The following is a 26,770-nucleotide window of genomic DNA, read 5'->3' as shown; positions in this document are numbered from 1 at the left end:
GTGGGCATTATGTGAAATCAAACAGGCTCCAATGTTATACTCCTATCCTAAAGTGTTGATACCTAATAGTACTCAACATGAGCACCCACAGTTTGCCCACGATAAATAGTTGTGGAGCCTCCTGCTTTTTCTTAGGCTTTCATTGTGTACCCAGCCTAGTTTCGTCACACCTATTCCCAGTAAAACTGTTTGTGCATGTCGCCAAGGTAAATCAGATTAAAAAGGAGTACGATTCTTGAGGGCATGGAAGTAATCCTAGAGAGAGAGGCATGTGTCACAGTATTCAACCCAGGGCTGCTTTCCTGGTGGTGGAATTGATTTGATGTGCACTCGGTTCCCCTCTAATGCACTTAATAGTTTCCAGTGTGTGGCAGGCAGCCATCCTCTCCCCGAAGTTCCTTCGCTCTGTATATAAATACAATCCTGCCGAAAGAAAAAAGATTGGAAATCCAATTTGAAATGAGTATTTACCTGGCCTTGGCTGTCGTACGCCGCACCGTGTCTCGATATTGTCTTCTCATTGCATTGTCAGGAAATGGAGAGAAAAAAATGTAAACTTCAAAGGCTTTTGTAAACAAACCCTCCGGTGAGAGGGGAAGAGAGAAATAAAGAAAGTGTATTTCTTCTTTTGCTGGCATCTATTAACTTTTAATTGCATTGTGCGTTCTGGTGATAGATGTGGGGGGGAAGTGTCTGAGCTTGTCCTTCACACAGAGATAACATGAAGGCAGGCTAATTATCCATAGAGGAAAACCAGGAAAATGGTCTTATTTTTGTTGCAAGGCAACAGACTGTATATTGGCTACTGCAATCAATTCTCTTTTCATGTCCTATTTTTGGGGCCAGATGGAATCTGAAGAGGCAGGTTATCCGTAAATGAACAGAAATGGTTAAATCAAATTATATTTTCATATTTTATTGAATTGAAAAGAAAAATTCTAAGCAGATTCTATCCGGCCCTACTGTCTAATGCTAGGTTTTTGGGGGTTTCCTGTTTGTAGGTTTCAGCCACCGACCCAGACCAGGAGGCAGACCAGAGCGCCCTGCGCTACTCACTCCACGGCCAGGGTGCTGGCAGTGAGTTCACCATCGATGAGTGTACGGGCCGCATCTACGCCCAACGCCGTCTGGACCGTGAGGAGCGCCCGGCTTGGCGTTTTCTGGTTCTGGCCACCGATGAGGGAGGGGCGGGACTCACTGGCTTTGCTGATGTCCTTTTGGAAGTTCATGACATCAATGACAACGCACCAGTCTTCCCATGCCAGGCGCCGGAGGCTTCAGGCTGCTTTGTTGGCCACGTACCTGAGAACTCTCCCGCCGACACCTCAGTGATGGAGATAAGGGCCACGGATTTAGATGACCCCAAGGCCGGGAAGAACGCCATACTGACCTACCGCATCGTACAAAACGTTCGCAACGAGATCAACCTCAATCTGTTCTCCATCAACCCTTCAACTGGAACCATCAGTACAGTTCTACGGTCCCTGGACCGTGAGGCGGAGGACCGCTATCTGGTTGTGGTTGAGGCCAGGGATGGTGGGGGCTTGTCCGGGACTGGAACGGCTACTATCATGGTATCAGATGTCAATGACCATCCACCAGTCTTCACCCAGAGGGTCTACAATGCCCAGGTTTGTTCACCTGCTCACCTGTTTACCCCAACACTGTTGCACTGTAATATGTTTGAGTATTTTGTTATCAATATTTTAATGTAATTTGTTATCAATATTAATAGGTGGCGGAGGACCTAGAGGTGAACAGCGAGGTTCTGGCGGTTTCCGCCAGCGATGGCGACCAGGGTGAGAACGCAGTGGTCACTTTCAGCATCGTCGGAGGCGACGAGGACAGGAAGTTCTTTGTTGAGACGGACAAGGTGAACCGGCGTGGTGTGGTGCGGCTGAAGAAGAAGATGGACTTTGAAAAGCCCCACGAGAGAACGTTCAACTTAACTGTGAAGGCAGAAGACGCAGACTTCTTCAGCCTGGCATACTGCCTGGTTCAGGTGGAGGATTCCAACGACCACGCACCCGTCTTCTTCCCACAGTTCTATGAGGCTCCTGCCATGTCTGAGGATGTGTCTGTTGGCACCATTGTGGCTCAAGTCACCGCTGCCGATCTGGACTCAGGACTAAATGGCCGCTTCTCCTACAGCATTGCCAAAGAGTCTGACCCCTACGGGCAGTTCCTGGTGGACCAGTCAGGCTGGGTGGTAGTGGCTGACTCTCTGGACTGGGAAATGGTATCCCAGCACAGACTCATGGTCCTGGCCACCGACACTGGCAGCCCGCCACTCACCGGCACCGCCATCGTTATGGTTACCGTACTGGACGTCAATGACAACGGGCCAGAGTTTGAGGTGCCCTACAAGCCCATTGTGTGGGAAAACATGGCTGCCCCCCAGGCGGTGAGAATAAACGATACATCCCTGCTTCTCCACGCAGCCGACCGCGACTCCTCACCCAATGGTGGACCGTTTTCCATCCGTCTCCTGATGTTAACCTCCGATGCTACCAGCTTCAACCTGACTGACCTGCGCAACGGTAGCGCTGCACTGACTGCCCTGCGAACCTTTGACCGTGAACGCCAGAAGGAGTACCGTCTTCCCATTCTCATGATTGACAGCGGGTCTCCCCCAATGAGCTCAACCAGCACATTGACCGTTGTCATCGGCGACAGGAATGACCACCCCCACTCTCCGGGCCACACCGACTTCTTCGTGTACAGCTACCATGGTATGTTTCTCCAGTGGTCTGCTGATGGTGTTACAACACTACTTGTCACAGTTGAATGCTTACGGACTCTTGAAGCCCAACATCACTTATTTAGTATTTCATGCCATCTGTCAGCTTGCTGTAACTGCTGGAAAAACTCTGCTTTTCTGTCATGTATTTTTAGTAGATTCTCTGTATGGGTTTTGCCAGATGAAAGTACATTAACCTTCTAATAAGAATTCATCATGTATCTCCAAACATGCCATGAAGCAAACAATTTACTTAAGCTTAAGTCCCAGGTTTGATAGGCATATAAACAGGAGCCATTACATGTTTTATTTTATTTCACGCCTAAGGGGATTACAGCACTCCATTTAGCTTTTTGGAGGGGAAACGGGAGCTAACATGCTAATGTGTGCACTTCCCCTGCTGTGTCTTCAGAACCGTGTCCATATGTGCCAACGAGGCGACGCTCTCTAACTTATCTTCCCTCCTCCGCCCCTCTTCCTCCCCTCCTCCGCTTCTCCCTTTCTTTCTTTTTCTCCCTCACTCTGAGAGCTTTAGGTGTACCACAGGGTGGTGTTGTCTTCCCGCACCTAATTCTGAGTTTCCCCCCGTAGGTGTTCTCCCCACAACAGTGCTTGGACAGGTTCAATCCCCTGACCTTGACGACTGGAGCGAAAAGGTTTACAGATTCCAAGGCAAACCCCCCAGGTACTTTGATCTCCTCACTAAAGTTGGAATGAAGCCCGGCCACTTAAGAGAGAGGAAAAGAGAATAAGACAAAAGAGTGTACAATAAGAGGGGAGGAAAGTGTGGGATTGAAAGAGAGAGAGAGAGAATGTAAAAGGAGAGAAAGATACATTTTAGGGGAAGGAGAAACAGGCCGTTTAAGAGAAACAGAGAATGTAGAAATAGATTGGAAGAGAGAGCGGGAAAGCGAGAGGGAAAGCGAGAGGGAAAGGGAGAGGGAAAGGGAGAGGGAAAGATGAATTGTCAGGAGCACCATTATTAATACTTCATAAAGAATTGTATTGAAAATTCCCAGTGAAGCGAGGCACGGCGCTCTGGTTTTGTTTGATGGGTGCGCAATGTTTGGTGTGCACTGAAAAGAAGCTGATTACGCTGCTGGCACCTCTCCCTCTAATGAGACACCTGTAATCGGAAGAGCTAGTAAGCACACGAAAAGATGACAAGCAACAACAGAGAGAGAAAGTGAGCAAGAAAGAGCCATTACCATGTTGAATCCCCAGTCAGCAGATCCCAATGCGTCTCGAAGGACCAAACTATATGGATCATTTCATTATACCTACCAGCCATCCGTGTAGATGATGATTTGAAGCCTATTTGTTTTCTGTCTCCAAAGTGCTGTGTTGCATGTTTGCCCCGGCTAGCTCTGCAAACAGGGATTCATTAATGTATTACATTAACATGATGTCCCGGGGAGGGATGACATAACACACATCTCCCCACAGCTCAGCACCTCTTCGATTGGGCCAGCCGGTTTAATTTTCTTATGGCTCAGATAATTACCTCATTTGGCCTGACTTCTGAAGGTCATGGGCCATGCATAACCAGCTTTTACTCTTATGTAAGAGAGAGCCATGGCACCTTTTCAAATCTCTTTTGATCGCGGGCCAGTGTGTGAGGGTACTTACCTTGGTGTGCCATCAAACGATGTGATGCTAAAACAATAACTAGGTGTATCTGTAAACATTTGTTTGTTGCTCCAGTTGTACAAAGGCTTTATAGAACAGAACTTACATACTGTACTGCTTCTTTCTGTACTGCCCCCCATTTTCAGTAGAGACGGAAGCTTCAAAAACAGAGACATTTTGAAAGACATCAGATGAACTCCTTGGCATTGACCTCTAACTTGAGAGGTGTGGAGCGAGTGAGGTAGATGGAGATAGTCACAGCAGAACCATCATCATTCCCTTGTCATGATCTGAGCCAGTGATAAGGACCAGAGTGGACAGGGGCCAAGTAAATAGAGGGATGATAGATGGAAGGGGAGAGAAGATATGAGTAGATAGCTGGGAAGGAGAAGAGTCACTGTAATAGAGGGAACAATGACATGTGAGTAAGAAAAGTTAGAGAAGCGAGAAGTAGACTTTAGGAGCAGGATAGGTTAGAAAGTTCTGCAGTATTAACATGGGGCTTAGGTAGAGCTGGTGGGGTTAGTGTAGTGAGAATGTGTCTATGGGGAGTAGACAGAGACGTAGAAGGAACCCAAGAGGCTGTGGGAGCAGGTTCAGGGGGAATAGGTGTTCAGGGAATAGGGTAATAGAGTTAACAGGGGGCTAGGTGGGAGGAGGGAGGGGTGTTGGTAGAGTGCAGGAGAGGTGGGGAAGAGGGGGTTGCATTGATACTGATAGTGAAGCCATCTATAATGCATGTGGCTGTCTCCCTGGACAGTTCAGTGTTTTAATGTGAGATGGTGAGCATGGAGGGAGGCCAGGGATAGTCCTGCATGGATGAACACCGGGGGGACTACTGCTGATCTCTCTTACTCTCTGTTCTCCCCCCTTCCCTCTCTTTTACTTCTATGCCCACTACCCCCCTTTTCTCTCAATCTTCTTTCTCTCTCCCTCTATCTTGCTCTCTCCCTCCATCTCCTCCTCCCTCCTCCCTCTCTTAGCGGGTTGTTCAGTCTGAACCACAACTCAGGCCAGTTGATTATCAGAGAGGGGGCCCCTGTACCGGTGGGTTCCTACAGCCTCGAGGTGCGTGTCTCCGACAAGACCTGGCCCGACGTGACCTCCACTGCGGAGGTCGTTGTCATGGAGCTGGACGAGGAGGCGGTCCAGAACGCTGGCTCTTTGCGCCTGTCCAGTGAGTTTTGCCACCTAGTGTATCAGCCAATATCGTCACTTTTCACTCTTTTTCATGACCACAGACCATAAGGAGCTAATGCTGTCATAATGTTTCCATGTGTGATGACATACATGCTTGAGTGCTGTGGGGCAGGCTTTCTTGTATCTAATAGTTCCCTAAGGCCGTGGTTCATATCACCCCCAGGCCCCAGCTGAGCATTTACAAATATTTGACTGATCTGTACAATCATTACCTGTAGAACATTGGGCAGGGGAGTGCTTTGCAAGGGGCATTCCACTTTGTAGTGTGTTGAACTACAAGATGATGAACTGAGTGTACTGACCATTCAACCCCACCATTCTGTTGCTTCAGACATCACAGTGGAACAGTTCTTCAGTAGTGCACCGGGTCAGGAGAGTTCTTACTCCCGCCTGGGTCGTCTCCTCTCCGAGCTTCTCCAGACCGACCGGGACAACATCCACATCTTCTCTGTCGCCAATGGCAACCGCCAGGGTGAACGCGAGGTCAACGTGTGGTTCGCCGCCCACGGCTCGCCGTACTACAAGGCCGAGAAACTCCACGGCAATGTGATGGCGCATATAGCTAAGGTGAAGATGGGATACACACTAAGTGTCTCATATAAGAGTCTGAATATGCATAAAGCTAAGGTGAAGCTGGGATACACACTAAGTGTCTCATATAAGAGTCTGAATACGCATAAAGCTAAGGTGAAGCTGGGATACACACTAAGTGTCTCATATAAGAGTCTGAATACGCATAAAGCTAAGGTGAAGATGGGATACACACTAAGTGTCTCATATAAGAGTCTGAATATGCATAAAGCTAAGGTGAAGATGGGATACACACTAAGTGTCTCATATAAGAGTCTGAATATGCATAAAGCTAAGGTGAAGATGGGATACACACTAAGTGTCTCATATTAGAGTCTGAATATGCATAAAGCTAAGGTGAAGATGGGATACACACTAAGTGTCTCATATAAGAGTCTGAATATGCATAAAGCTAAGGTGAAGATGGGATACACACTAAGTGTCTCATATTAGAGTCTGAATATGCATAAAGCTAAGGTGAAGATGGGATACACACTAAGTGTCTCATATAAGAGTCTGAATATGCATAAAGCTAAGGTGAAGATGGGATACACACTAAGTGTCTCATATTAGAGTCTGAATACGCATAAAGCTAAGGTGAAGATGGGATACACACTAAGTGTCTCATATTAGAGTCTGAATACGCATAAAGCTAAGGTGAAGATGGGATACACACTAAGTGTCTCATATTAGAGTCTGAATACGCATAAAGCTAAGGTGAAGATGGGATACACACTAAGTGTCTCATATAAGAGTCTGAATACGCATAAAGCTAAGGTGAAGATGGGATACACACTAAGTGTCTCATATAAGAGTCTGAATACGCATAAAGCTAAGGTGAAGCTGGGATACACACTAAGTGTCTCATATAAGAGTCTGAATACGCATATAGCTAAGGTGAAGATGGGATACACACTAAGTGTCTCATATAAGAGTCTGAATATGCATAAAGCTAAGGTGAAGATGGGATACACACTAAGTGTCTCATATAAGAGTCTGAATATGCATAAAGCTAAGGTGAAGATGGGATACACACTAAGTGTCTCATATAAGAGTCTGAATATGCATAAAGCTAAGGTGAAGATGGGATACACACTAAGTGTCTCATATAAGAGTCTGAATATGCATAAAGCTAAGGTGAAGATGGGATACACACTAAGTGTCTCATATAAGAGTCTGAATATGCATAAAGCTAAGGTGAAGATGGGATACACACTAAGTGTCTCATATAAGAGTCTGAATATGCATAAAGCTAAGGTGAAGCTGGGATACACACTAAGTGTCTCATATTAGAGTCTGAATATGCATAAAGCTAAGGTGAAGATGGGATACACACTAAGTGTCTCATATAAGAGTCTGAATATGCATAAAGCTAAGGTGAAGATGGGATACACACTAAGTGTCTCATATAAGAGTCTGAATATGCATAAAGCTAAGGTGAAGATGGGATACACACTAAGTGTCTCATATAAGAGTCTGAATATGCATAAAGCTAAGGTGAAGATGGGATACACACTAAGTGTCTCATATAAGAGTCTGAATACGCATAAAGCTAAGGTGAAGATGGGATACACACTAAGTGTCTCATATAAGAGTCTGAATATGCATAAAGCTAAGGTGAAGATGGGATACACACTAAGTGTCTCATATAAGAGTCTGAATACGCATAAAGCTAAGGTGAAGCTGGGATACACACTAAGTGTCTCATATTAGAGTCTGAATATGCATAAAGTTAAGGTGAAGATGGGATACACACTAAGTGTCTCATATAAGAGTCTGAATATGCATAAAGCTAAGGTGAAGATGGGATACACACTAAGTGTCTCATATTAGAGTCTGAATATGCATAAAGCTAAGGTGAAGATGGGATACACACTAAGTGTCTCATATAAGAGTCTGAATACGCATAAAGCTAAGGTGAAGATGGGATACACACTAAGTGTCTCATATAAGAGTCTGAATATGCATAAAGCTAAGGTGAAGATGGGATACACACTAAGTGTCTCATATTAGAGTCTGAATATGCATAAAGCTAAGGTGAAGATGGGATACACACTAAGTGTCTCATATTAGAGTCGGAATACGCATAAAGCTTCACACTAGACAACGTTACAATCATTCACACTATCTCACACACAGTGATGCACTACTAAAAAGAAACTCATATTTAAAATCTCACACACACTTAAACACACACACCCACACACACACACACACACACACACACACACACACACACACACACACACACACACACACACACACACACACACACACACACACACACACACACACACACACACACACACACTTAATCACACACACACAGCGGCACACTACTCAAGTGTGTGTACATTTTTCATGTCCATTTAAGGCATGAGATAGCATCTGGTGACCCAAGCTTGTGCCGGGGGGAACAGAAAGGGAGAGAGGGATGGAGGGATGGAGGGATGGAGAGAAAAAGAGGGATAGGAGAGAACGTCTGAGTCTTTATAAAGTCCTCTCTCGTCCATAAATCCTAAGCTGTTTTGTAGTGGGTGTTGCGCTGCCCAGAAGCAGTTGTTTATACACTGGATGTGTGTCACTGACAGTTTTACTGCTGCCTGTTAAGGTTGAATGGAACTGGTGAGTTGCTTTTAAGCCATTGGAGTCAGATTGAGTCAGAACAAATTCATCCAGAGACATCACCTGACTGTAAATGAAGACTATGAAAGACTGATATGAAGACTGATTCAAACCAATTTGATTTCACTGACAGGCAGTAGACTGACGCTCTCTTTCTCTCCCCCCTCCTCTCTCAGTTGGAAGCAGCGCTGGGTGTGTCTATCTCCCAGGTGGGTATAGACGAGTGTCCCTACACAGACTGCAGTCAGTCGGGCGGCTGCAGCAGTGACGTCACCTTCAGCCTCACCCCCACCGCCCTCAGCTCCGGAAACACCTCCCTGGTGTCTGTCTCCGCCTCCTCTGAGGCACGCTGCGGCTGCAGGGCCAGAGAGAGCCTGCACCAGGCCTGCTCCTCTTACCCCCGCAACCCCTGCCTCAACGGAGGCACCTGTCAGGACAGCGAGCTGGGATACAGGTATGACAGCCGAAGACAGTTGGAGCCAAGAGCTCTCTAGTTAGCATTAGCTGTTAGAAATAACACATTCACAATGTTTCTCCCCTGCCGTTCAGGTGCAAGTGTCCACCCATGTTTGACGGGCCTGAGTGCCAGCAGACCAAGCACACCTTCCGCGGCCAGGGTTATGCCTGGTTCCCTCCCATCAGGCCTTGCTTTCAAAGCCACATCACATTGGAGTTCATAACCGAGTCAGCCAATGGGCTGCTGCTCTACAACGGCCCTCTAGGCCCCGCCCAGGCCGGAGAGCAGGAGGACTACATTGCTCTGGGTAAGAACAGGCAGCCTACATGTACCCTGAACAGAAACAACCACACCATAGTCCATCCCACTTACTCCTACTTCCTACTTTCAGTGTGTCTGGATATGGATAGGTAAGCAATATGGGGATCGACTGGCAACCAGCACTCTTGATCAAACCTCTAGTGGAGGTGACACTCGTATCCTCATAAGCCTGCGTCATATTCAGGTCCCTATAAGCCATGTGGCTTTTATGTCAAGTCATGTCCCCCCTAATCCTAATGTCACATCCCAGAGGTCCTATATGTCCCTTAAAGATGAGTCCAGTTTGGCCTTTAGAAAGGCCTTACCTAATCTGTTTGGTAGCCCCATCGCATTCATTTATGTCATTATCGAGCTCCAAGTTCCCCGCTCCGGGGTAGCAAATCGAACATGGCTGCTGAATTGATTGCGGTGAAGCATTTTTCACTGGTTCTGCTCAACTGAGTAGCAGTGTAGAACACCGAGGTTGGTCAGGTCACACACCATGTAGTCATACACACTTTCACACACATACTGTTATTGCAACATTAAGGTGGCTTATCAATGTAACTCTGTATATTGGTGAGTTAGACAGTTTCAAGCGCTTGGTGGCTCGATTGGCTTGTTTCCAAGAATGTGTTTGTGAAAAATGACTAGATTGATTGATGCAGAGTCAGAATGTGTTTCCACTGTTATGTGATCTCAAGCTTCGAAGTGATTATGTCTCCTCATCCCTGTTTCCTGTCTCTCTTCCAGAATTGAGGAATGGCGTTCCGACCCTCGGCATCAGCCATGGATCGGGATCACTGACGCTGCAGCTCCCAGCGAGATCCACCGTCACGGACCGCCGATGGCACCGCCTGGACATCGTCAGTGACGGAAAGGTCCAGACATATTCTCAGAGGGGTTGGAGCAGGAACTGGTTGGGGATTGGGGAATAGCCGATGGGGGAATCCTCATTGGGATGCTTACATTATGAACTGAGCGAGGACCTGACTGTGAACATGACGGTGGTACTATTATGATGTGTTTAATCCAGGCAGTTCAACTGATCCTAGACCAGTGTTCGGGGGCAGTGGTGAATGAGGTGGAGGGTCTAGTGGTGGAGGTGCTGGAGACAGATCAGTCTGGCTGCAAGGCTTCTGGCGAGACCCCTGGCAACCTGAGGTAAGAGGAGACAACTGTAGACCACTAGACTACTACAGACCACTGAAGACCACTACTGACAAACCATGTTATGCACAAGTGAACACTAGCTGGGTTCCCATCCAATTGGCGACAGATTTTCATGTGAATATTGTAAAATCAGCTAAATAAAAACGATGTGCATTTTCTCAGCAGAGATGTGTTTCCATCAGACTGACCTGTTGCAGATAAAAGTCTGTGCGTGATGACGTAGTGCACATGAAGATACCTTTTGCGGTCAAATTCCCAAAAATGTCCCCAATTTTCCCAAATACAAAAATACAAGTTAAATGGGTTTCAATCGTATTTTAAACTATACTGATGGTTTTCTCGCAGAATGTTTTTGTTGTTGTTATGTAGCGAGTGTGCCCACTCTGGTATTGGCACGTGCTCTCTAGCCAATAGCACTATCTGAAAGGTGTTCACTAGAGCGCACATGTGGTGCTTCTGGTCCTTCTGTGGCTCAGTTGGTAGAGCATGGCGCTTGTAACGCCAGGGTAGTGGGTTCGATTCCCGGGACCACCCATACGTAGAATGTATGCACACATGACTGTAAGTCGCTTTGGATAAAAGCGTCAGCTAAATGGCATATATTATATATTATGTGGCCGACATGATGAGGTTATTATTATGGACAAAAGAGATATTCTTTTCATTTGTTAAACAGCAGCCAAGCATCAATTATCATGTCACCAGAATAAAACCCTTGATATTTATTGGAAAGGAGCATCAAGCTCATCAACGTGCACTTTAATCACCCTGTGAAGTTCATCATAACGTATTTAATCTTTAGCATAATAAATGGCATGGTTTCCCCACGAGTCGCAGTGGGAGGAACACAACATGTCATCACTCCAAGTTTACTTACATATAATGGTTATTACATCAATATTTTGATATTTCTCGCATAATTAATTTTACCAACACAAAAAGATAGCGTAGCGTATTTTGTTTTGTCGACATTTGGAAAGTTTCCCCGAAAAGGATTCTGTTTCTGTCAGGCCTGTCATGACATTTCTGATCCGACATGGTCTTTGCTTGCATAAACAGGTTGGATGGAAACCTGGTTACTGACTCTTATTCTTCTTACTCTTCTCTCCCTCTCCTCCCCATCTCCCAGGTTCCTGAATGTGAACCAGCCTCTCCAGCTGGGTGGGGTGAAGGAGACCTCCACACACAGACGCTACAAAGCTTTCACTGGCTGCCTCAGGAACCTGGTGGTCGATAGCAAGGTAACCTCTCTACCCTAACCTTCCCCCCCCTTCCCTTACTTTCTCTTTCTTTCTCTCCCTCTGCATTAAAGTCACACCTACTCCTCTTCCTCCACTACCATTTATTTTCCACTTCTCTAGTAGTTCTGTCCTTTCCTCACTGTCACAGTGTTTTCATGCTCCCCGTCAGAGTGACAGAGCTGTCTATCCATCAGACTGATAGTGACAGGTTTATGAACAGAGCTGAGAGGAGGCGGAGACTGGCAGCTGTATTAATATACCTGGGAAGAAGAGATGCTTTCTTTAAGTCTGTTTACTCTATGGGGTTGTCAATATTCATTTGTTTATGTGAGTGGGTTTTTCCTAGAGTGTTTTGAGAGGCAGTGTATGTGTCTTCCAGTTGGGAGAGTGTTAGCTACTCTGTCTCTTTTGCGACTTCTCTGCAACGTGTGTGTGTGTGTGTGTGTGTGTGTGTGTGTGTGTGTGTGTGTGTGTGTGTGTGTGTGTGTGTGTGTGTGCGTGTGTGCGCGCCCGCGCCCGCGCCCGCGCGTGTGTCAACCTCTTTGTGTGTGTCTTCTGTCGGCACTGGCTGAGAGAGTTGGACAGACGGTCGTTTGAGCACAGCTTATGAAATGAGGACAAAAAAACGATTTCAAAGTCCAAATAAGACATAAATTAAAAGAACATCTCCTCCATAAACTATTCCTGAAAGCAGATTAGCTTGTGTGGTTTTGCGTCACTGCTGGGAAATATTGAAGGGAGGGAAAATGGGACTAAAGTGGTGGCCATTTTGGCTCAAATGGTTGACAGTTGACCATATACAGTCCTGTTTGACATGAATAATTAGGGGAGAGGAGCACAGCAGGACAGCATGAGTGATGACCATTTTGGATCAGACAGTTGATTATGTACAGCAACAGTAGTAGCCATTTTGGCTCAAGAAGTTGACCATATAAAGCCCTATTTGACATGGGGTGGGAAAGGAGAGGATCACAGGACAGCAACGGCATCCATTTGAGCTCAAATGTTGATAACTGACTGAGGGCTCTCTTTATGTTTCTCTAAGCTGATATTTAACCTATAATGTATTCACTACATCTCTCCCTGGAGGTGTATGACCTGGGAATTCCGGGGGAGAGCTTGGATAGTTCCCCAGGCTGTGGCCTGACAGACGGGGTGTGTGTGACAGCAAGTGGACCCTCCTGTGGCGTCCACGGGACCTGCCTGGGCGAGTGGGGCTCCTTCAGCTGTGACTGTCACCCCGGGTACAGTGGGCACAAGTGTGACAAAGGTAGGTGACTTTGCTGGTGGACTGGTTCTTCTTCACAGCAGTATTTTGGTGTGTGAATGTGTGTGTGTGTGTGTGTGTGTGTGTGTGTGTGTGTGTGTGTGTGTGTGTGTGTGTGTGTGTGTGTGTGTGTGTGTGTGTGTGTGTGTGTGTGTGTGTGTGTGTGTGTGTGTGTGTGTGTGTGTGTGTGTGTGTGCGTGTGTGTGTGTGTGAATGTGTGTGAGAGATTATTAACCATATCACCTCTCTCCCCTGTAGCTCTACCAGAGTGGTCCTTAACCAGGGACAGTATGCTACGCTACCAGCTGAGGGGGGGAGGTAGCCCCCGTCGTACACACATCCAGCTCCTGCTCCGCACGCGCTCCTCCTCTGGCACCCTGCTCTCCATGACGTCCCACGGTGCCAACGAGTACATCATCCTGGAGGTCAGCACCCTGTTGTCACATCACTCACAGGATCCAATTTAGTCAATTGGAATGTGAAAAGTGGCTACATTTGCTGACGTCCTCTCTCCACTCTCTCAGATCGTAGACAGCCACCTGTCGGTGCGTGCCAACCTGGGCGACGGTGCCCACTCCCTCCGCCTGGCCAGCCAGCGGGTCGATGGGGGCCAGTGGGTCCTCGCCAGCTTGCATCGTCATGACAACCTCTTCACGCTGCGCCTGGAGCAGGGCGGTGGCTCGCGGGAGGCCAGGGCTTGGATGGGGAACAGGCGGGAGATTGTGGTGCACCCCTCCAGTGTGCTGCTGGGGAATGGACCCACCCCGGGACAATCTGCTGACTTCCAGGGTAAGACGGTCTCCTCTTCTGTCCTTTCCATGTTTTCTCTGCTGGTTCTCTCTTCTTTCTCCTCTGTCTCCTCTTTGTCTCAATCTATTGTCCTGTTTTCCTGTCTCCTTTCATCCTCTCTTCTCATCATGTCACCTCATCCTGTCTCTACTCCTCCCATCCTCTCCACTGTAATGATCTCCTCTCTCCTTGTGGCTGCCTTCTAGCTCTCAGTGTGTGTATCTTTGGCTGGGTCAAAAAGCCACAGGTCCATGTCAAGGAGTGGCTGATCATTTTGTTCCATATTTTTTACACAATCTTTCCCTGTTGTCCCTCTATTTTACTTTACCAAGGCAAATACATTTCTTAGAAGTAGCAATCACAGAAAACAATCATCTCTGATGATCTTTTATCCTATTAGTATTGGTCTGTCATTAAGTCTCCCTTTCTCTTTCGCAGGCTGCCTGCGGGATGTGAGGCTGAACGACCACTCCCTCCTTCTGGATGGTCAGAGTACTGAGTTCAGCACGGTGTTGGAGCGGAGGGGGGTGACTTCAGGTTGTCACTCAGACGCCTGCAGTGCCAAGCCCTGCCGCAGCCCCCTCTACTGTGAGGACCTGTGGAGGAAACACCAGTGCAGGTGTGTGAGGCTGACTACACACACATTTAAACACATACAAGCACTATCTCACACACACACACAATCTTACACATGCTAAAGACACACAGACATAGTTAAAAGAACAAACCTGTTCTCCGTCCTCTCCCAGGTGTCCAGGTGGGCAGGTGACGGTGACAGACGAGACATCAGGCCACCACCGCTGTGTGCCCTCCCCCTGTGGACCCTCGGCCTGCCGTAACAGGGGCACCTGCCACGCCCTGACCCCTGACAGCTGGCAGTGCCGTTGCCCCGAGGGGTTCAGAGGTCAGCGTTGTGAGGTGGGCCAGATGAAAGCCCACCGTATGGCCGCCCTCAGCCCGGGCTCCATCCTGGTCATCAGCATGTGTCTGCTCGTCTTCTTTGGTAAATATGGGTGACTAAAACCCTCTCTTCACATGACCTTTCAGCCTTCGTATACTGAGCTGTTTTTACAGAACATTAAGCGTTGCTTAAAGACATCAATAGAGTAGCCATTATAATGCTGTCCATTAGCAGCATTGATAAACACCATACAGATAGATGTGTAGTTAGATGTATGTAGAAGGGAGAGCAGGGGAAATAGACTAGAGACTAGAGGGCCTGTTCAATGACAGTGACACGTGACAGGTAGCGAGGTTTGTATGAGCCTCTGACGGGTACGGCTCTGTGATGTCAGACTAGCAGTGCCCCCGAGGACCCCTCTGTCAACGCTGACGGCCCTGATACACGACGCAGCGAGATCATAGCCCCATGCCAGGGAAAGGAGAGGGGGATGAGAAGTGGAGAAGGCGAACATAAACATCTGAGTGCTAAAACTAGAAATGTCAAGCGAGATGAGGAAAAGGGTGAAGTAGCTACAGTGGTGAATGTCTAAAAATCAGTGATGGTTAGACTTGCAGGGAGAGTGAGGGGAGGTTGAGAGAGATGGCATGAAGGGAGAGGGGAAAAGAGAGTGTAGGATTGCCTGAGGGACGGTAGATGGACGACAGAAGACGAGGTGAACGTGAAAAGGATAGGTTTTGCTTCATCTCTTTCCCTTCCACACTCAGATGCATGTAGAGTACAGCAGTGTTATCTCTCCATCTCTTCCATCCACTCTAATGACTGAACTGTTGCCTTTCTCTGTGTCCTGTAGCTGTGCTGGTAGCTGTGACAGTGTGGAACCAGAAGGGCAGTCGTAGTAAGTTCCAGAAGAGGGCCGTGTACCACCTCCCTGCAGAACACCAGAGCTGGGAGGACATCAGAGAGAACATCCTCAACTACAACGAGGAGGGAGGAGGAGAGCAGGACCAGGTGCACACACACACACACACACACGCACAGGTCAGACATTGCAGCACAGCGAAATGACCTACGTCGCTGTTCATTGAGATCGATTTCTAAATTGACCACTAGATGGCATCATTTACTTATTTTTCATAATTATGTTTTTAATTTGATGCCATTTCATCCCTCCAGAATGCCTACGACATCACAGAGCTGAAGAGGCCCCTGTGTTCCAGCCTGTCCCAGTCCTCATCCTGCACCACCGCCCCTCTCATCAAGTCCTCCCAGGGCTCCCAGGAGGAGGTGCACCCTGCTGGCTCAGCCTGCAGCTCAGGGACCCCCTACCTCCACATCCCCCACCACCACCACCGCCATCAACATCACCACGCTAGCAATGCTAGCTATACTAATGATAGTAATGATGCTCGTGCTATCTCCGTGGGCCACTGCCCCATGGACTTCAAGAGCTACGTGGCGCACATCATCTGGGAGGCCGACAACGACAGTCAGGAGTTCCCGCCGGACAGCTATCATGTCTGGAGCATCGAGGGCGCAGGGTCCCCGGTCGGTAGCCTCAGCTCGCTGGGTTCTGCTATCTCCCACGATAAAGCAGAGGAAGAGGAGGGAGCAGCCTTCAGCTCTGATCGGCTATCCCACTGGGGGGACAAGTTTGAGGCTCTAAGTGAAATGTACGAGCGGCCGGCGCTGGCGCTGACATACAGGGACGCTTTGTGTTACAGCCAGAGTCAGAGGAGCCATAGTCAGGACAACCTGCCACACCCTTTTTAGGGTATTCATAAACCACAACATCATACACTGCAACATTGACTGACTTAGTTCCTGCTAGTGATTGTGTCTGGTGTGTCAATGCTGGTTGGTAGTAAGGGAAAGAAAGCACACAGAAATTTGGCTCCTGTTATTTTTTTCTTCATGTTGACAGGTTTGCTGAAGCTTTATGTGGTGGAAGAGGGATTACAAGTCTTAGTGAGATTAATTAATTTATTCTGTTTTATTTCTCTCGGTGATGTGTTGTAACTGTATTTATTTTTGCTCTGAAATGATGTTGAACCAACAGGGACAATGTTGTTCTTCTACATTATAAGGACTTTGAACTTAATGTGTCAAATGTATATGTTACCGGTACCCATTTATTTAGTATTCTAACGTTTTTGTTTCAGACATCCTATTGGATAAAGACAGTCATGCCAGGGAAACGGGCAAACGGAGAAGCTCTGATGTGTTCCTTTACCACATTCTATCCTGTGACAATATATATTAACAGCATTTTTGCCCTACACAGGGGGAGTTCCCTTTCTTCAGTTCAGCAGGAGGTAGATATGATCTCTTGGAGAAACCTTTATATAACTAAAGGAAAATTGATTAGACGAAGAAAGCTGTCAATCGTGTTGCTTGTTCCTTGATATGTGTAAGTTATCCGTTCTCATATGCAAGAGATTCTAGAGCCTCTAGACTATTGTCAAAGACTTTCCCTTTCAATCACGGTCTAATTGCACTAGTGGATGATTCTCAGTCTTGATTGCAGAATCCATTTGCCAAAAAATAAGTACAAACCTTAAAATGCTTAGAATGGTAAAAGCATTGTTGATCTGCCTGGTGAGAAACCTTCACTTGGCATCAATTATGTGTATTATAGAATATAGTGATGGGTTTCAGATAGGAAATATTTTTATACTCCAATATAGACATGATGAACCCAGCCCTTGTGGTGCACTGTGTTGATGTGTCTTACAAGGACCTGCTCCTTTCTTCTGTTTCTAGCTCTATGTTGGTTCAGAGATGGTGTTGTGTGATGCCAATCATGTCTGAAACTTCCTGTCCTATCGTCTTGGAAACAAGAGGGCAGGATGACCCCACAGTGTCCTGACAACGTCTGATGAATGTTTTGTGCTAAAGGAGACAGGAAATACAGGGAGGGGTTGGCTGGGGAGGAATAGTTGTGAGTAGTCAAAGAAAAGTCAAACAGTACAATCACAGAAACTCCATTGCCGACAATTATTTTATAATTGATCTGATGGAAATGGTTCTATTTTTGTTGCCGTAGGTAGACAGAAACTCCACAAAACTAGCTCTCCAGAATGTCTTCACTTTATGATTTTGTTCTTGATAACTCTTATATATAGCTGTATAAACAAATATCAAAAATGTTCCACGGCTGTAGAGTTACTGTGATGCACAGTGGGGACAAAGTGAGAACCAGGAACACCTCACTAACAAACACACTGATAAAATCCCTTCTGGCTATTGTCTCCACATTTCAAATGACTGGGGGTGCCTTTTGTACGCTGGTGTTTGGTCCAATTGTCAACTGCATCCTTACATTTTTTCCCCCATATAACTTAACTGCAGTTGCTATGTTTGCATATATTAACCTAAAATTATAGATACAATGGATAAATGGACACACATGGACTCCAGAACTCACAAACCCAGTAAGGCTTCACTCCTCGCAGCCCAGCGTCCCTACTTCCTGTATTCAGGACTCGAGGTCCTTGCCCCCCCATGTTATTATGTGTATATATAATGTACATATCTACGTTTTATAGCAACCTAACGTCAGATATTCCTTTTGTATATTACTTTTAATAAAAATGACTTTTCTTCAAGGCATTGCAATTGGTTTTGTAACTTTATTTGTCCAATGTATGGATGGCTGTAACTCCATCTCTATTATATGGACACCGTTAATGAACCATGGCCCAGGCTTTATCAGGACATAGCACTATGAGAGAAGGTTCAACAACAGGGGATGAGGCCATGATTATTCTTAACATAGGGACATACTGCCCTCTGGTGGTGAGTTTCATATATTTACATGAAATACATGAAAAATAATGTATTTGGTCAAACGATATTGTTATAGTTTCTCTCAAGGATTTAAAAAAATCTTTCTACTGTAGATGTGTCATAGATACTATGAGCTATTTGTACGTGGAGATGGTAGCACATGTACGATAAGTTGAAAAATGAAAATAACTTCACTGAAAGTGAAGGACTCATGCAGTTGAGTTTGGGGTGGGGGGTGAGGGTCTCTTTGTCATGGTTGGTTTAAGAGGGATTAGTGGGGGGTTATGATAACGCTGGCATGTAGAGGTAGGGGCTATGCGTTCCCAGGCCAACACAATAACCTCTCAATAACAACACAATAACCGAGACTTGGGAAGGGGGAGAGAGCGGCCCATGTCTGCCTTGCTGTCCCACTGTCTGCCTCCTAGACTACCCCCTCAAACACACACACACTGGCCTCATGGAGAGACATGCATCATCACACACAGACCCCCAAGCAGAGCTGACTGACCAGGGATCAGTCACTGTTCAGTCCTTTCAGGGTGGGGGACATTAGAGGGATTAGAGATAGGACTTGGGCAATTTTCTTAAAGGCCCAGTGCAGTCAAAAACATAATTTACCTGTGTTTAATATAGACTACAGTATATTTTCCATACTATGAGGTTGGAATAATACTGTGCAATTGTGAAAATGATAATGCACTTTGTGTTCGAAAATACAGACTGACATTTCAGCCTGTTTTGGTGGGATGGAGTTTTGCCCTGCCTGGTGACATCACGAGGCGGTGGATAAGTTAGACTAAAAAGAAAGTTCAAAACCTCTGCCAATAACAGCTAGTTTTCCCCACTCCCAGTCCTAGCATAGTTGTTGCTTGAGAAATTGCTGTTTGCTAAGAATCTAAGTTTCTTTTTGACCATCTGAATTGAAAACAATCACAAGTTAATTGTTACCCTGAAATGACTTGATATTGAGATAAAAATGGCTGCCTTGGACCTTTAACACAATCACATATTACTGAGTCTCCTACAGCTGCTTTGACCCACCTTATATTCATAAGATGAGTGTTGTCCCTCTGGGTTCAACATAACACCCTTCAATATCTGAGTGATTACTTAGAATGTTGAGCACGTCATCGTGACTCCATCTGAGTCATAGTAAAGGCTTCTTCTCCACGCCGCCTGTCATTCGAGTGAAGCTCTCTCCTCCCCCTCAGAAGATACTCCCACGGCATGTGTAAACATGAACTGAAATGCCAGGCCCAAGACAATACTCAAGGCCTAAGAAGGATACGTTAGTAATGCTAAGCATATGTAAAAAGTGTAGGCCTCATCTTTCTAACACACCATTCTGTGAAAAGGTACTTTGTCGGAGGAAGCAGTAGGCGTGAGGCTCACACCGCACTCTGGTTGGAGGCCAGGCGATGTGCATCCCATTTCTCCCCACAGCATGTCACAGATAATGCAGGACTCCCCCAGACTTGTCCATGTAATAGGTAGTATTGTATACAGATCTTGTGGCTTGATGCATTCAAGTTAAACCCGTTCTAAATGGCACGCCCTCTCCAATTCACAAGACTTTAACAAACCATGGTCGAAAAAGTACTAGGCAAATGCTGCCATTCCAAAGTCAACCATAAAAGCAGGCAAAATGTATTAATTTCCATTTCATGTTTCCATTAGAAAACACAACATTCAGTTTATGTACATAACATATACACAGTATTTACAGTTTAAACATGGTTCTTTGTATACCGCTGCTTCTGCACGACACTGAAGGGTTCAGTTGACAGTCACAGGTTTGCTGGACAGACTGGGGGTTAGAGCCCTCCACTGGAACCTCAAGTCTTTACAGCACCATACCAGGTCAACTAAAGCACCACGGACAGGCTAGCGCAGAACTACGCAACATAACATTTCATATGTAACTGCATTATACCCCCCCCAATAACAGATGTCAAAATCATAAATAACATGCATCCTGTGACTTAAATAGGTTGCCTTCCTTTGGCATTGTTAAAGAACTGGATTCATAGCCCTATGAATGTATATATGGAGATAAAAACATTTAGGCTTAAATGAACACATAAATACAATGTTAAAATTACATGGTTGTAAATTGGTCCAAGAGGCTTAAATCAAAGTACTGAAGTCAAGTGTTCCAGGAAATGTGTTGTGGCAGAATGCACCAGGCACATGGGTCGTTCACAGAATACATACGTTCAAAAATGGTGCCGAGGTCGGTATAGAAAAGAGTTAACCCTGCACTACCCTTTCAAACGGCTCAAATGTTCAAACGTAACCACAGCAAACATCAATACTTCTTTCGGTGTTATTGTACGGCTGAGCTTTCCCAGGAGTAGCCAGATTTAGACTAAACAGCACCAAATACATACGATACCACAATGTTAGGAGACTGAGTTGAGCAACTCAACTGTGTATTATGTACCAAATAAAATATGAGCTATTTATCTATCAAAACATCATGTCTTGAGATGTTCAGCTTCAAGTAAAAGAGGGAGCAGCAGACATGTTTTCCTATGGAGAAAGATTTGATTTGAGTCACCTCAAATTATCTCCATGTAAAATTTGAATTCTGGGATTAAGATTAGGAGAACAGGGTTTGTTGCAATCATTTGACTAAATAAGTCAATATAGTAACCATGAGCTAATTTCCATGGTTGTACTGCATATATACTCTGATATCCAGCTTGGTATATAAAGTAAAATAACTCTTCTTAACATGCTACACAAAAGGTGAGTTATTACCAAATGGCAAATTTGATAGGTCACACGAGGATGAGGTTCCGAAGTTAAGTTTCCCGGCCTCTGGCTGGTCAGGCGTGACGTCTTGGGAATTCTCCCTTCATCGGGTTGGCCAGAAGATCAACGAGAGGAGACCCTGGGGCTCAGTGATTGGCTGGTTTCTCTGTGCTTTTTGGTGGAGTCAATATCCCTCCTATGGCAGCAGGCGACAGACTGTCTTGGCTGACCGGTTGCCTCTGGTGAGCGTCGCTCTGCAACAGACAAGACACTTCATTAAGAACAACAAACATTTGTATGAGCAGTTCTATTCTTTCACTTGAAAAACATTACTTGGTAGCACAAAATGGCTGCCCGTGCATCAAGATGGCTGCAACTACATTTCTGGGTGGAAAAGAGACTTGCTCCTCCTAAACACTGGTAGAAATACTCTAAACAGCCAACAGTGTAGCCATTCTGTTTTTAATATCGTACTCATTCCAGACCCTGAAATGTGTGAGCCCTCACCAGCAAGGACAGGTAGTCTACGTGGGTCTGGATGTTGTGTCTGTCGTCAGACGTCACTTTCTTAAAGTCTTTGAGCTCTGCTCTGGGACAGGCGCTGACCGTGCTCATGAAGGGGGTCATCCACCGGACACAGGGCGCAATACTATCCCACGTTAGACCTGCACAGAAACAGACATGAGTAACTATGTAATAACACGAGGTCTGTGGGGTTCTAGAATGGGGCCAACCCATGTACACGATGCCAAATCATTGCTTACCTGATACTTTGTGGACAACGTCAAATGAGAAAAAATGGCAGAAGGCGGCAGCAGCCAGTATCCCATACTGATAGTCCAGACAGTTGATGTCCAGGATGGCCAGGTCTAAAAGCTGTAACATGAAGAGACCAGGACAACCATTAAAACAGTTGAAGAATTTCAGCTTCCCTAACAAGACAGTCAAGTGTCAGGAGAAGCTGCCGGGGGGCTAGTTGACTCACCTGTGTGATCTGGATGTAGGTGTCCTGAGAGAACTGAGGTACCAGGAAGTTGACGCCATCGTTTAGGGACTCCACCTGAGCATAGAGCTTCAGCCATGTGATCACCGTCTCTGGACACAGGTTCCAGTTCAGCGCCTGATGGAGGAGAGAAGCCATTAAGTAATGTAACAACTGAATTAGTACAGTGCAGGGTTGGGCACAGGGGGCTTCTTACCTTCAACATGACAAGTTCCATCTCCAGGATCGCTTCTTCCTCACAGGCTCCGTCAGTAACGTAGGCAAACTCATGGAGCTTTGGAGGGTAGATTTCCTGAGGGGCATAAGGAGGGGGAACGATTAGACTTGAGAAAAACACAGCACAAATGCCATTTTGTTATGACAGTATAAACTAAAGCAGTGGTCGCCATCCAGAAGAACATGAAAACGGAGGGCATTACGCCTACCTCCATCTTAGACGCGATGAAGAGGGCTGTGATGCCTATGAGCTGCAGTCGGTCCTTCTCCATATCGTCCTGTGTCAGCATGAAGCGGTCAAAGAAGTCCTGAGCCAGATAAGCAGTCTGTCGATGCAGAGTGTACACCTCACTCACCTACAACACAGGACAAAACAGGGATGGGTTAGACATCAGTCAGGTCTGTACAAATCCTGGGGCACTATAGTAAAGTAGTATTGGATATGTAGAACCCCTGAGATAATAACTATGGAGGTGGCGTATCAGACCTTTGGCTCATTCATATCCAGTTATTACAAATCCAAACGCAGGTGTAAACAAGGCTTATAGATGGGTACAAGTAATAGGCCCAAGATTGTAGAGAGTACAGCAAGTAATTTCAGAGACACACGTACCTCTAGAAGCCAGTCCAGGAGAATGGCCCTCATCTTGGGCTTTAGTTTGGGGTGCTGCTGTAGGAAGCCCTTGTCATGGACATACTTCAGCTCCTTGTTCAGCATCTTAATCCACACGTCATCTGAGCTGGCCCAGCTGCCAAGAGGAAACACACACCGGTCTTAACAGGACATCCAGTGTGCAATCGCATGGACTATGAGGGGCCCAACACCAGACTGAATTTGTTCGTCATCAATAGTAACAGGAGAAAACGCAGAAATTTCCAAGTAGCTGAAGTGTTTCTAGTTGCAGGTCTACTGCCACCCTGACTCATGTAAGCGTTGCATTGACACACATTAGCCAAGTGGCTAACGTGAGTCGAGTCCCACTAAAACATTACATATTCAGAGTTTTCTTAAGTAGCATTGGGGGTACACCTTAGGAACAAAGACATTTGGAATCTGCATGAGAGGGGGAGCAATTTCCACTCTATTGAGGTATAAAGGGATTTGGGTTAAGCCACTTCGACACACTGTACCTGAGGCAGGGCAGCGGTGAGGTCTTGATGAAGATGTTCTTGAATCTGAACTGCTTGAAGCCAGACCGGTCTCTTGTCATCTCCAGCTCCTTGTGTGGCGTTTCTACGAGGACACATGGACTTGCCCCTTCTTCTGACCACCGTTTCTAGAGAGAAAAGGCACCAAGGTCAATCTCTTCATCAGCAGTCACATATGCAGCAAATGCAGATATAAATAAACATGCATTTACCAAGTGATAATTCCATATAGCCAACAGAGCCCTCATTTACAAATAGAGGTCACAGCATGCTACCAGCACAGTGAAAACTACCAAACTGCTCATAGCTATAGTATACATATGAACTTAACATAGAAAATAAAATAATGATTTCGACAGAAACGGGTATTTGTGAGAGGTTCCATAGTGTATACAAAACAAAGCATGCGATGTGATTTAGATTAGGCGGGTAGAGGAGAAAGGGACAGACAAAACGCGGGGTTATTGCGCGCAGTCTAACCCACTGACACAGTTAACGCGAATAGTTAAGTCTCATCAATAATTACTTCGATATTAATGCGAATTTGACCGTAGTTCACCCCTAAATTCCCCCACATGATTTACAGTCAATCACTGGCACAACTTGGTAAAGTTAATTGATTGAATAAACAAGCAACCAACCTGTATTTCATAGCTTTGTTTAATCACTGCGGGTGGCATCTTTTTGGATGGCTGAAAAGTAAGTGGACAATACAGTTAGCTAAGATACGTTCTTATTTGACAAACCAATAAAAACAATACCGCTACACTACCAGTTAAAAATAACAGCTAGCTAATTGAACAAACCTCAGATTTTCTTTTTCGTCTGATCTTGACATTCTCTTCTGGTGCGTTCTCATCTCTTGCTTTCAATGTGATGCGACCACTGAAAGGACAGAATTTTTAGCGACATGAAGCAGTCACCATACAAATTGTTACAAACATGTACAAATAAGCAATGTTATAGCTAGCTTGCAATCATGCTTGTTGATAACAAGGCTTTTTCCCATACCTGCGTCTAATGTTAGCCATTCTGTCAATTGAAGGCTTCAGTTCCACCGAAAATGATCCACTGAAACGGAGACAGGGCGAAAACATTGTTAAAATGGAAAATACACTTATGTTTACAAGTTCAAAACACGACTGGATAATAAAAGGCTGTTTTTTCCGGCGGTAAAATGGCATGCCAAATGGGTTGAGCTTGTGAGTACCGTCATTTCCATAAAGAAATCTACCACAAATTGCATAAAGATAAACTTTATGCGTAGTCCCAGTGTTATGTCAGAAGCCCTGGTAGTAACTTACATGGTTATTGTTAACAAAAGTGACCACACGATAATTATTTGATGGTTTGTGAAACCCAACTACGCGCCAATTTCTCGAAGCGGGAGGATTTGGACAGTCACTATGGCTAGCTACAGTAGCTCACCAACTAACCAACTGAGCCAATTTTAACTAATACAGCAACATTAAAAAAGTTTAGATAAAGGATATGATACATAAAGAACGTATTGCCGCAGCAATAATTCAACATTGGTAGGTATAATTTGCATGAGGATGTAGTTTACTGGCTAGCAAAGTTACTTGCTAAGTATCTTTATGCCACGTCCCTGAAAAGCAGTGGTTGCTTCTTTGGTTACGTTAAATATCAATCAAATTTGATAAAAGAACAGCGTAAAAACAATGTGAAGAAACAGATGTATTGTCTTATCAAATCAACCAACTAATGTTAGCCAGATAACATTAGTTTGCAACCAACTTGTTTGCTAACGTTACCAGTCTCTCTTGCTATTTGGTTCCTTTTCAATATTTTTTGACAAAACAAATAACCCAATAAACGAAATGTTACTCATCGATAGCTTTACCACGCAATTTCAGAATAAACTCCTGAGATATATAGCTAGTTAAATAAGCAAACAATTACTCTCCAGCTCCTTACCCTCAGAAATGAATGAAGGAATAATGATCAGCTGTCGCGCCGGCGCCAATCTTTATATATCTGACCATTCCATGGCAAGTGCGCATGTGTGTTCCCGGTTCATTTAAACGCGCTAAATGTTCAAATCTGAATTCCATTTATTGCAAATAAGAAAGCGAACATTCGGTTTTATTTCCCGGGAGTTAATACATTTGATCACGTGTTTGCGAACATTATTAGAGAGTAGCACTCATCGACTTTGTATGGATGGCGGATCTACTTTGCACAAGAGGGGTTTAATTTATATTTTTAGGAAAAAAGGACGCTTTCCTTATTTCCCGGTTAACCTTAAATGACGCAGTAGGCGCTGAGTTAGCCTTTACACTTGGTCAAGTATATATAAAAAAACGTTTATGCTCTATTTTCTTATTTTTTCGCTGCAAGAAAAACACTTCCGTATTACAGGTCCACCTATGGGAGGGGTTTCAAACTCGCTTAGCCAATCAGAGGAGGGTCAGGAGAAACAACGTGGTCTTCCTTCAAAATGTAAACAACCCGAGATTAAGATAGTGTGGAGCGCTGTCATATTGAAACAGAAAGATTTTTACACGTTTCAACGCAGAGATTATATGCTTATTGTTATTGTACATAGATTGAGCTAGGTTGAAGCTTTCTTTTTTTCACTCCTCTTCTAGCTAATGCATTATTTGTCATACCAAGATAAGACTGCTGGACCCGTCCAAATAGTGACATCGACCCCCATGTATACCTATACCACAGTTTCTTACTAAACCATGTTTGCCTATACTGAAGCAGGATCAAGGAGTTACATGCCAAAATATTCTGAAATAATTTATTTAATTTTAAAAAAGTTATGCTTGAAATGGGCATTGTCTAATTGACTCAACAACCAAAAGCATAAAGTTAAGCCTTTTTAATGAATCAGAAAATCAACAGTTATTTCTGGTTGCCTAGCTGGCCAGCTGATTGATCCCACTTCGTACAATACCCCTCAGATTTCAACACACAATAAACATCAGTCAT

At 45.3% G+C, this 26,770-nt stretch overlaps 2 protein-coding genes across 3 annotated transcripts in view; one reads left to right on the top strand and one right to left on the bottom strand.

Annotated features, from left to right (window-relative positions):
• LOC118364056 (neural-cadherin-like) overlaps window positions 1–18,506 on the top strand; it is a 168,033-nt gene extending 149,527 nt beyond the window's left edge. The window contains exons 18-34 of the mRNA XM_052489625.1: window positions 1,002–1,631; window positions 1,736–2,732; window positions 3,332–3,425; window positions 5,353–5,546; window positions 5,901–6,136; window positions 8,941–9,218; window positions 9,314–9,528; window positions 10,275–10,402; window positions 10,558–10,685; window positions 11,824–11,935; window positions 13,025–13,205; window positions 13,461–13,627; window positions 13,727–13,991; window positions 14,430–14,610; window positions 14,741–14,994; window positions 15,746–15,903; window positions 16,069–18,506. Coding sequence (XP_052345585.1) covers window positions 1,002–1,631; window positions 1,736–2,732; window positions 3,332–3,425; window positions 5,353–5,546; window positions 5,901–6,136; window positions 8,941–9,218; window positions 9,314–9,528; window positions 10,275–10,402; window positions 10,558–10,685; window positions 11,824–11,935; window positions 13,025–13,205; window positions 13,461–13,627; window positions 13,727–13,991; window positions 14,430–14,610; window positions 14,741–14,994; window positions 15,746–15,903; window positions 16,069–16,665 — 4,815 coding nt within the window. The 3' untranslated portion in view covers window positions 16,666–18,506. The remainder of the gene's footprint in view (window positions 1–1,001; window positions 1,632–1,735; window positions 2,733–3,331; window positions 3,426–5,352; window positions 5,547–5,900; window positions 6,137–8,940; window positions 9,219–9,313; window positions 9,529–10,274; window positions 10,403–10,557; window positions 10,686–11,823; window positions 11,936–13,024; window positions 13,206–13,460; window positions 13,628–13,726; window positions 13,992–14,429; window positions 14,611–14,740; window positions 14,995–15,745; window positions 15,904–16,068) is intronic.
• A 1,802-nt stretch (window positions 18,507–20,308) lies between these two features.
• LOC118364498 (G1/S-specific cyclin-E2-like) lies at window positions 20,309–25,845 on the bottom strand. Of its 2 annotated transcripts, none has more exons than XM_035746073.2 (12): window positions 25,748–25,845; window positions 24,821–24,880; window positions 24,616–24,694; window positions 24,451–24,501; window positions 23,792–23,937; window positions 23,274–23,409; window positions 22,870–23,016; window positions 22,641–22,736; window positions 22,427–22,561; window positions 22,206–22,317; window positions 21,949–22,106; window positions 20,309–21,695 (listed from the first exon to the last, which is right to left on the bottom strand). In XM_035746073.2, exons 2-12 carry the CDS (start codon window positions 24,838–24,840, stop codon window positions 21,588–21,590), a joined length of 1,188 nt encoding a protein of 395 aa, XP_035601966.1. In that variant the 5' UTR covers window positions 24,841–24,880; window positions 25,748–25,845; the 3' UTR covers window positions 20,309–21,587. The 2 variants fall into 2 exon arrangements, with proteins under 2 accessions (XP_035601966.1, XP_035601965.2); XM_035746072.2 differs by lacking the exon at window positions 25,748–25,845 and adding an exon at window positions 25,585–25,676.
• Between the last annotated feature and the right edge of the window lie 925 nt (window positions 25,846–26,770).

This window comes from Oncorhynchus keta, chromosome 31 (assembly GCF_023373465.1).
Source record: "Oncorhynchus keta strain PuntledgeMale-10-30-2019 chromosome 31, Oket_V2, whole genome shotgun sequence".
Taxonomy (NCBI): Eukaryota; Metazoa; Chordata; class Actinopteri; order Salmoniformes; family Salmonidae; genus Oncorhynchus; species Oncorhynchus keta.
Note: the sequence above shows the minus strand (reverse complement) of the source record. Positions and strands in the feature narration are given on the sequence as shown.